The sequence below is a fragment of the Morone saxatilis genome, unplaced genomic scaffold, assembly GCF_004916995.1.
Source record: "Morone saxatilis isolate NCDOM2014 unplaced genomic scaffold, NCSU_SB_2.0 Contig4, whole genome shotgun sequence".
In the NCBI taxonomy this organism is placed as follows: Eukaryota; Metazoa; Chordata; class Actinopteri; family Moronidae; genus Morone; species Morone saxatilis.
This window is the reverse complement of record NW_023339984.1, coordinates 561,774-572,658: the sequence shown is the minus strand read 5'-3', so window position 1 is coordinate 572,658 and position 10,885 is coordinate 561,774. Positions and strand designations below refer to the sequence as shown.

At 38.5% G+C, this 10,885-nt stretch overlaps 1 protein-coding gene across 1 annotated transcript in view; it reads right to left on the bottom strand.

Annotated features, from left to right (window-relative positions):
- The window catches only part of LOC118338192 (microtubule-associated protein 11-like), a gene marked incomplete in the record, with an annotated part of 18,574 nt that overhangs the window by 3,885 nt on the left and 3,804 nt on the right, over window positions 1–10,885 (bottom strand). The window contains 4 exon segments of the mRNA XM_035675451.1: window positions 3,367–3,539; window positions 3,805–3,866; window positions 8,593–8,740; window positions 10,338–10,458. Of these exon segments, the coding sequence (XP_035531344.1) occupies window positions 3,367–3,539; window positions 3,805–3,866; window positions 8,593–8,740; window positions 10,338–10,458 (504 nt within the window).

The following is a 10,885-nucleotide window of genomic DNA, read 5'->3' as shown; positions in this document are numbered from 1 at the left end:
CATATATGTCTTTGTTTATAAGAATCACATGTAATGGTTAACTGGACCTGTACTTATTAAGGGCCTTGTAAAACGGTGTTCTGAAACGAGACCCCGAAATCCGGCGACACCAAAGTCCACGGTCTTCGCATGTCACGGATCCGAGCAGACAGAACCCGCCGACACCACTTCACTCCTGGGACTGTTGAGCTTCTTCCGTTAAGGCCAGTGGTAAACCTGCCGGCGTGGGCGGGCCCGGCCCGTGGGGTGGTACGGTGAGTCACTGCTAGGCTATATCTATTTGTAATTAAAGTAGGTTAATTTCCTAGGTCATTGTTATTGTTCCACCTTATTTACGTCGTTTATTTACTACTTTACACTCTTGCTCCCTTTCTTCCCACACACTCAATAACACACAGTGGCACCACACACCTATGCCCCTGACCCTTGGCTCCTGCTCAACCTCGCGCGGCAATCTACGCCAGCCTTCGCTCCGCTCTTCATCTTCTGTTCTCTCTCTGTGTTTGTCTTGCTGACTTTTCTCGCACTCAAGCAAGTAATCTCTCATCAACTCACCTTGCGCGCGCTGTCTGAACCCGCGCTAGCTAAACTATAAGAGTGTTGTGCCTTGTGCAAATACTGACACATGAAGGCCCAAGAACTAGATAGATGCTACCAAAAAGGGCTGGATGGGTGGATGGGTGGGTGGGTAGATGGTGGTAGGTAGGTAGGTAGGTAGGTAGTTGGATGGATGGATGGATGGATGGAGGTAGAGACAAGGTGGCGGAGGGGAGCAGGTAACAAGCACATGTAGGGGAAAGAATGTGAAAGTAGATTAGGACAGAAAACTGGATGACTCAAAGGAGGTTTGTTTAAATACATTGTAGTGAGTTTTTCTAATAGTCGTGTTATACTAACCGCTGCTATTTCACACAATAAAACTGTACAAATACACAAATTCCAATCACTTCTAGGTTGCTGTTTTTATATAGCTGTATATAGCACTGGACCAGATCAAGATTTAGTTGCATTTAGCAGTTTGATTGCAAAAACTGAAACCCCTTGACTCAACAACATTTGAAGGAGAAACTACGATGGTCGCAATGATCGCAAAAAACGTGAATGAACATATCTACAGCCAGTGTTTGGTTTGTCCCTTCTGGGCTACTGTAGAAACATGGCAGTTCAACATGGTGGACCACTGTAGATAAAAACATCTAATTCTAAAGTTAAAAAACATACTAGTTCTGATTTTCAGGTGATAATACACTAATGAAAACAAACCTATGAATATTATATTCAATTTCTAACAATAGATCCTCCTAAATGTTACACACTGGCCCTTTAAGCTATTGTAAATGAAAGCCTTCCAGGTAAAGGTAGATTTCAATGTGAAACAATCTGTAAAGTAATAAAAACATAAACTAGACATAAACTAGAAGTGATTAGAATTAATTAGTGATTTAGTATTTCTAAGTATTTGTAGCTTAAAAGGGCCAGTGTGTAGGATTTAGCAGCATTTAGTGGTGTAGTTGCAGATTGTAACTAACTGAACACAGCTCGCGATTGTTTTTGAAGACCTGGGAATGAGAACAGGCTGTGTGTAAATGACCCTTCCAAAAAAAGGTGAAAGTCCTTATCTAGAGCAAGTATTTGGTTTGTCCATTCTGGAGTTTGGTCCATTAAGACTTTGAAAGAGCATATGTTGATAAACTGTTGTGTGTGTCAGTTATGTCCCTTCAATGCTCATCTACAGCCAGATGTCCCAACTAGAAGGAAGAATCATCTGTCCCAAGAAAGGAAGCACTCTACCCAAAAAGCAATATGTTTGATTTAAGTCACCAATAATCTCTGTTGGTAGATTTAGATGGGTTTATATTTGTTCTCATTTGCAGTATCAAACAATATATAATACAATTGCTCAGTAAAGAAGCTTGGAGGACTGCCTCTAGGTTTAGAATCTAACATGCACTGCAAAAGATTGAAAAAAAAAAAGTTTAAAAAATAGAAAACTTAGCTAGAACATACTTAGTGTGAAGTGTAACAACACTTACTCATGATTAATACTACACTTTACTCCGTTGGTTGTGTTGCTGAAGAACTCAAAGTGAACTAATCTGAGAGAACAAAAGCCTGAAACAGCAGTCAGAAGTGGCAGTATCAGTGGCCAGTGAAGCGATAACACTATTTACTGTGGAAATGAGTCACAACTTGTACTCTGACTACACTGCACAGAGTAAATGTAATATGAGCTGCATGAGTGATGAATAGTTTTCTTTTGTAATTTAACTGTATGAAACAATACTGACATTTTATTTAGCTCTTTAATTGTAATGTGTGTGAGGGGCTTTGAGCTGGTGGTAACACACCCACTGCTGGTAGCATTTGAGGTATTCAGCAGTTAGCTGAATGTGTAAAGGTAAAAGCTGGCAATGGAAGTGTTTTTTCAATGGCAGTGCAAAAAAGCAAGCAGCACTATGTCAGCTAACCTTGAAATAAGCTTCTATGTCTGTCTGTTCTCTGTGTTGTTTCCAGTGGCATGCAAAGAGCATAAAGGTGGAAAGACAGGTGCAAACTGAGGCAGCACAAAGCCAGGTATTACAGGTATTTTGACTTAGAGGCAGAAGCAGTTCTGTTGCAAGATGATACAAGTAGAGAGACCGGTTTGTCAAGTGCTGCTGTTGTAGTTTAGCTATAAACATTAACAAAGTCTATCTAGGGAAGAGGTTGTGGTGGGCAAATGGGTTACAAACAGGCCTTTCCCCTGGAAAACTGGATTTTGAGTCCCAACCTGGGAGACTGGGAAAGTGTAGATTTTAGAAACAATCTTTAATGGTTAATGTTGACATATCAGGTTTAGGAAACAAGTTTACTTGGTTAGGTTCAGTAAAAGATTGTGGCTTGTCTCTGCCAAACAGGCTATGGTGCGGATTCCATTGTTTGCTACGAACACCTATATACACAGACATACACACACAATGAAATACACACGGCAGTGCACAGGAGGTGAAAATGGCACCTCATCCAGCGTACCAGTCCACACTCCGTATTGTGGTCTGCAGAACTTAAATCAGTTCCCAAGCCAAGTCCCTACAGACTGAACTACTTCCGCCCCTAATGTTATAAAGCATCACTATCAGCACAGTATAATTTAAGAATGTTAACATGACATACAAAGGCTTACCAGATGAATAAATTAATTAAACAATAAACTTTATTTATGCTGAGGAGTGAAGCATCCTTGCGACGCAGTTGTTGTGCCTTGAGGTAAATCACCAATCACTCAACTGGATGATATGTAATAAACTGAATGAGAATAATTCTTTGTGCACAGTAAGAGTAGGAGGTAGAAAGTCAGACTGTATAATGGTAAAGACTGCTACTCACCCTCAGAATTCCAGATGAGACGAACAGCCAGGAAGTCCTGCAAGTTGTTCAACAGGGTGTATTTTACCCAGAAGTTCTCCAGCGGCCTGACAGCACTGGGACAGGAAGCTGTCATCACCAGCCGAGGACGATACAAGCGGATACTGGGCAATGAGTAACAACTAGAGATGTATCTGGAGACAAAGCAAACAGGCATTTTAATTTTTCTTTAATTCGTCTTTTTCATCAGAATTTTCATAGCAGAAAAAGCACAAATGAAACTAATTTTGTTAATGAAGGGTCAGGCTGTCCCAGTGAGACACCATTGAGCATGCACAATTCCAGCACTCGCTCACCTAAATGGAATACATTTGTTTTTAATGTTATCACTGAAACCTGTGCTTTTCCTGCTATGACATGTTCATAACCCTAATCCTACTTGAAATATCTCATAATTACCTTGTGAAAGGCAGTGTTGGAGTGTACCATTGTAGCACAGCCACCAATGGGACTTCCAAACCCTGTAGAAAAATATACAATAAACTTATTACGATCATGGGACATTAGGACATGGTCCTTAATGAAGGAGGGCTAGGGTTAGGGCTTAATGCTTAAGACATCAATTTCAAGCAGTTTAAGCATTACTCTTTTTTTTTTTTTAAAGAAGAAAGACAATATATTTGTGAGCCTGAAGTTTCGAGGTCTAAGAATAATAAGAATACCGTACTGCTTTTTAGTTAATGGCACACAATCATGTTATGTCTTCCTGATCAATGATTGCCATTGGTATATAGACAAAGAATTTAAGAAATAGGGATTGAGTGTCCTTTCAGTGTGCCTCTCCACCCACAGGAAACTGGCTCTGTTCTGGTTCAAGCATCTAGACATAAATTGGTTTCAGAACCTGAAAAGTTTGTTCCCAGCTGGAACCACAAAATATCCTGTTGTCCTTGGGAACCAAAGTGGGTGTCATATTCTACAGGTTGTTGTGCACTGTGCAGCACCCTCTATGACCACTCAAAACTGGTGGAAACACGGGCTAGTTCGCTAGATAGCGCCACGGTTCCAAGAATCTCAAATGGAACCGGTTCAAAATCCAGAACTAATTTGGTGGAAGAAGGGCCAAGGTGGACCAATTCAAGTTTCTGACATCTGTCACTTTTTGTTGTTAAGACACTTTATTTAACTGTTTTGCTCATCTGTCCAATGTAACATTACTGTTAACTAATTACTAACACTTGTCTCTATTTTGATAGCCATTTGTGCTTATTAAGCCACCTTTTACTATGAGCTAGTAGTAGTGAGACGTAAAAAAAAACCGGTCAGTTTTAGCTCCACTTTCTACGCTACTTCATGCTGTTTAGGTTCATTAGTAGAAGATATGTCAGCTCAATTTATGTAAATGGTAAATGTACTGTACTTATATAGCACCTGTGTAGTCTTTCGACCACTCAATGCGCTGTACAGTTCCCACATTCATGCACTGATGGCAGTGGCTGGCCATGCAAGATGCCAACTGCTCACCAGAACAAAAACTAAGCATTCACACACACTCATACACCAATGCACAGCAATTTGGGGTTCAGTATTTTGCACAAGGATTGAACCGCCAACCTTCCATTTAGTGGATGATCCACTCTACCTCTGAGCCATATGTGAATTATTAAGGTTAAAATACCCTCTGGTGCCTGCAGTATTTCAAGTGGGCAGACTGTCAAACCAAACTCTATTCTAAAAGCTGGTGTGTAAGGCCATCTTTTCTCACAGTATAAATATATATAATCTTCAGTTACACCATCACTAAGATGCTATATTAATTTCTCTTCAATATACAGATACAATGAGGCACACATGTCAGTAACATCATTAACTAACATGTAAGTGTTTGTCACAGACATACATATAGTATGGCTGGGTCCCTCTCTTTACCATGTTTATCCTCTGCAAATGGTCTGAAGCCACAGATCGCTTCTTTTACTGTTCTTCACTCTTTGGGAAAGTGAAGAAAATCATGGGAAACTGGGATTTTTGTTATTGTGTGATGTGCAAAATGCGACACAGCAGCTTTTAGGAATGATGCCACTCGTTTTTTTAGTTTGGCAATGGCCCTTTTACAGCGCTTGCTTTCACCCAAAAGGGGATATGGTCGTTCCTGCTCTCTTCAATGTGCTTGCGTCCAAACCACAGTGGTTTGCAAAAGTCAGGATCCCTTAAGGAACAACTAGCAGTGTGACGCAGCATTTAAAACAAAAACATGGACACCTGCTTCAGAGGGCAGCATAGATGCTGCTAGCATCAACTATAAGGATGTAACAATACACTCACGATTTGATACAATTCACAATACGATTTCTTACAATTAAAAAAATTAGATCGAAATAAAATTATAACTTAAAGACTTAAGTCTTTACTTGTCAGACAACATCTACATTGTTCTCTTATGTTTTCTTACATACATACATTCTTATTAAATTAAAGAGTCTATCTAGAGTTTATTACTGAAGTAGGGTATAAACTGCAAAACACTGTATATTTCCTTTTCTTTGTAAAAGTTACGTTTTTTCTTATCAGTTCTATCAGAACTAGAGAGTATTTCTTAATTGGAAGAAGAGCAAATATCAACACTTCAAGGCTTTTCTCAAGGCTTTTCTTAATGGAAAAGATGTTTTCACTCTTCTCCCGACTGGCTTACTGGTTTCTTGAACCAATCTGTTCAAGCCTGTGATAGTAATAGACGGATGGTTCATTCAAATTACATCACTGCATCAGTATTTTTTCAAATATTGCCTGACAACCTTCCTGATGGTTCTGTGTAATAAACCATCTGGCGCAGTTGGGTCACTTATCTGTAATCTGTATATGAATATATGAATAATTCAGCAAATTTTTTTATCCTACAAAGAAAAAACATTACAGGATTAACTGGTGGGGACAGGGAGCCCTTGTCCAATATGTATGAGGCTGGGAGTTTGTGTATGGGTGGTTTCTATAGGCCATGCAGCACTGCAAAAAAGGAATCTCAACAAAGTAACAAGGTCTTGTTTCTGGGAAATGAGTCTAAACAGAAAAATTTATTAGAATTAGATTCTAATAATTTATAGAAAAGTAATCTGTTAATAATAATAATAGAAATAAATTATTATTTTTATTATGCAGTTTTGCTAATAAAAAGGGTACACATTCTTAAATTCAGCTCAATAAAGTGACCAAAATACTTATTTTAAGAAAGTCTCTCTTAAATAAATTAGTTTTTATTGCTTGTAAGAAGCACCACTTGCTTAAATTTTTGTCCTTTTTTCTACTTTTAAGGCCTGTTACAGTCTTTCAGTGGCTAGATTCTTATGCTAGTTTTACGAATTCTGGCCAAGCAAAATTGGCTTACCCCATTTGCAGATTATTTTACTAAATACAAGACATTTTTATTATATTTAAGAATATTTAGCTTGTTTCTAGAAGGGCTGGTTTTGCAGTGTGTCAACTGTTTTCATAGGGACTATTTCCTCAGTAGAAAGAATTCGCCCTCAGGGGAATCTCCACTGTGTCGTTCCATTAGTCTGAAAAACTGAAGTGAACTTGGTGAGATGGACCCTTGGAGGGCTGAGGGAGCGAGTGAACAACGATGGTCACTCCGAGGTGGATATCACCCACAATGCATTGCAGTTGTGCAATGGTTAGGCACTATAATGTATGTCAATTTTAGGGAGAATGCACATTTATCAACATTTCAGGTTACAGAGAAATATTAATGTGTTAATAAGATCATTTTCATCCCTATGAAAATCATGGATTAAATTGCTTTTAAGTTTCAGTTTTTCATTGAAATGAGTGTAGATGGTTTGTAAAAAGCAGTATAGCACTGGTGGCCAATTTCTGATAGTTTGGGCTGAAAGTGTACAAGGGCAAGTGATTTCCATTTAAATCCCGTGCAGCTACCCGGCCCATTTTCCCTTCACAAGTGGCCTTGGTGTGAGATATACTGTTACATAATAACAAGGGCTGAGCGTAAAGTGAATGAGGGGAAGTGGAACTACTAATGAAACGCAGCTATTGTGTTCTGTGCATATGGACTGTCCAGAGTAACAGTGACACAGCTTTTGGAACAAGGTGTGCCTAATTTTAATCTAAATGGCCATATACCACTAGGAAGCAGGATTTATTTATTGAGGTCATTTGGACGAAGTGACCCTTTAAATGAGTGGCAGAGAATTTGTGTGTGTGTGCTGAATATATGGTTCACGAAACTAGGAATATGGAAAAATGTACATTCAGCGGCTGTAATATTCCATTACTTTGATTTTAACAAACAGAACTGGATTTTAATTGTCAGAAGTCTGAATTTGGGGAAGATGGGAAGCAATTATCAATTTTGTGGGGAGTAGCAAGAAAGTAACATAACTAGTAGTGTAACTAATTACTGTTGGCAGAGAACAATAAGTAAAGTAATAACATTACTTTTGAAAAGAGAAACTAGCAGTGAGCAATGAGTAATAAATTACATTGTAACTAGCCCAACACTGGTGATGGCCTTAGCTATTTAAGTCAAACATTCTACATTTGTTTTGTCAAGCATGAGACAGTGTCTGAAAGCAGCCAAAAGTGTGAGGGTTGGTGCGTGATACTGAAGGAGACGCGACAAGCTCCAAGAGTCATTTAGATGTCAGGAGGCAGAGGTCCGGTGGGCTCTGGCCCAATTTAACCCCTGGTCCTAACTATGCACCAAGGTTAGCGCTGCACGATATGGTAAAAAACAATCAAACAATCATATTGCGATTATCTTGACAGATATTGCAGTATGATTCTCAATTAGTGGGAATTATCATTTTTGATTACCAATTAAAATTTTCACTGAGAGAATAATATTAAAATCACGATGATGTGACATTTGTTGGTGTCTATACAAAACAAACATTTTCTTACATCTTAACAAGATTTGTAGGTCAGGGCATCTCTGCAGAACTACAGTACTTTATTTAATGCCGTATGTCACATTTTACCTTTATAAATAAATTGCAGCTTCTCCGATTTGGATATTGCACTTGGCCATATTGCGATTTCGATAATACTTTGATTAATTGCACAGCTTTAACCAAGATCACAAAACTTATTTGGGCATAAAACTTAAAGATTCCAACATTTGATTTAGCTCATTTGTATTCACAGAACTGTACAGTAATGGGATTTTTTTTCTCTTCTTTGATAGTCTCTAATTCGATTGTCAGCAGACAGTCTTTGTCATGTATTCCTCACCTCACTGGAGTCCTCCTCCCCTTTGTCTTCTAGCTGCAGCTGGAACAGGAAGTTCTGTTCCTCCAAGGCGCTGAGCATGCTGGGTAAACGTGATGACTCGCTGTCTATCCGATAAAATGAAGCCATGGTGACCTCAGCTGATTGGTGACTTAAGTAAAAAATGTGAAAACAAAGAAGTGCTTGTTAAGATGATTTCTTATCACTGGGGCCCTTCTTCTCATATAACATACTATGGGGAAATGATTTGACATGTTCTGTGTAAATGAGTAACTTGAGTCGATTGGGGCATATTTTACAGAGTCCTCTACAGCTGTATATTCTCACATTATAACATTCATAGTTTAAATCTCAAGTATTATTCATTCATTCATTCATTCCATACATCATAAATCATTGTTTTGAATTGTAAATCAAATTAATTAATTTAATGGATTTATCGCCCAGCTATAGGACGAACTATCATTTAAAAAGGTCCAGTATGTAGAATTTAGTAGCACAGACTAGTGGTGCAGTTGCAGATGACAACCCCCTTGCCTTACACTCAGTTCAGTTCTGTGAGGAGTTGACAGGACACAGTGGAGAAGTGGTATATGCTGCGATTTCTAAATATATTTCTTTCTTTCATTCATTTTTGCCATGGTTTGGGGTCACCAGTGGAATCCATCGTAGCTGCTGTGAATCTAAGGGAATACAGCTGGTGGTAAGTATTTAGTACAAAAAAGAGATATATTTTCGGTGGGGTATTGATTTTAAGTGAAGCGGCATGAGCTGCAGTTTCTGGCATTGCAGCGAGGGTGTGCTGTAGCGTGCAAAACGCCTTCATCCTGTCTTACCTGATTTGTGCTCCTATTTGCTGTTGAAAACCCAGTCCATTCTAATATGTCTCTCTCTGTATAGCCTCCCTAGATGACTCAGGTGTTCCACCTTCCCGGGGTGTGCACGTTCGGTGTGTATAACCAAGCCAAGCATTTTCAATGCATCAGCACGTTATTTGTGTTTGTTTTTAAGCCCCAGCAGTGACATTTTGGATTTAAGTTAAAACCCATTTAGCCATAAGAATTAAGAAACAATTAGAAATTTTAAATTTATGAAGCAAATACCACTTAGTTCATGTCCCTCATCTGTAGTCTCTATGTTGAGATGCAACAATTAGCTAATTTAATTACAATATGACAGTATCTCAAATTAAATTGTTTAACATAAGTATTACTTTACACCATAATAAAAGTTTTTGTTTTCTCATCATTTGTATGATTTTTTCACCGTAATGCACATGTCTGTCACTTCTGAGTCCTTACCGCCACACTGTACAACATTTTACTGTGAAAGAAAACAAAAGAAATCTAGTTTCTATGGAAACAGAACTTAGCAAGTGAGCACATGGATGACAGGTTGGGCCAGCCACACTAAGGTGACCCTCAAAATCAAGAAAAACTAAATCTAAATGTAATTTCTGCAACACATCTTCACTGCAGCAGTTTTAGGTATAAAGACCTTGTGTGGTTTATATGTAAAACTAAACATGTTCCAGACTAAAATTTTAAATAATATAATGTTGTGTACTTGTTTCTATGCATTAGTGATGGTTCAAATTCTGATTAATAGAGGCAGGTTTTAAAATTTTTATTTGGGAGAGTCAAAAGTGACCGTAGTTGCAGAAACAGCCTTGTATACTTTTACATGTTAACTTTAACCTTAACGCTAACCCTGCTAATTTTTTGTCAGAGTTGCGAACATGTACTTACCAGACATTGTCGACTATGAGAACTGAACCATCTGGCATCATTGGGAGGTAGGATGAGTTATAGTTGGGAAGGATCTTCATATCTCTGAGACACACCTCGTCCTGAGAGCTACAGTTCAACACTGAGGAAAGAGAGGAGTAGAAAAAGGCTGGCAAAACTCATTACTCATCAGCGGTTTGACCAGTCATGTTGTGGAGATAAAGCATCAGCATTTAGGTGGTTTGTCATTGGACAGAAAATTCCAGTTGAGTGTCTGAGAAGACAAACTCATTTCAAAGTAAATTCACAGGCTGGCTCAGAGTAGAGATAGAGTGAGCAGGAGTAGAGAAGTTTTGTTGCACCTGTTGGGGTGGGACAACAGATTTTTTAATTGGTTTGAGGAATTTATTGCGTAACTTTCTGAATAAACGTGCAAACACAACCACGCTCAATTTAAAATTAGTTTCAGGAAACTTTACAAAAACTGAAATGGGGATATTTCTAATGTGGATTGAAATTGATTCTAATACTTATAGATGATATTACAAGAATCTGTGTGTGTGTGTGTG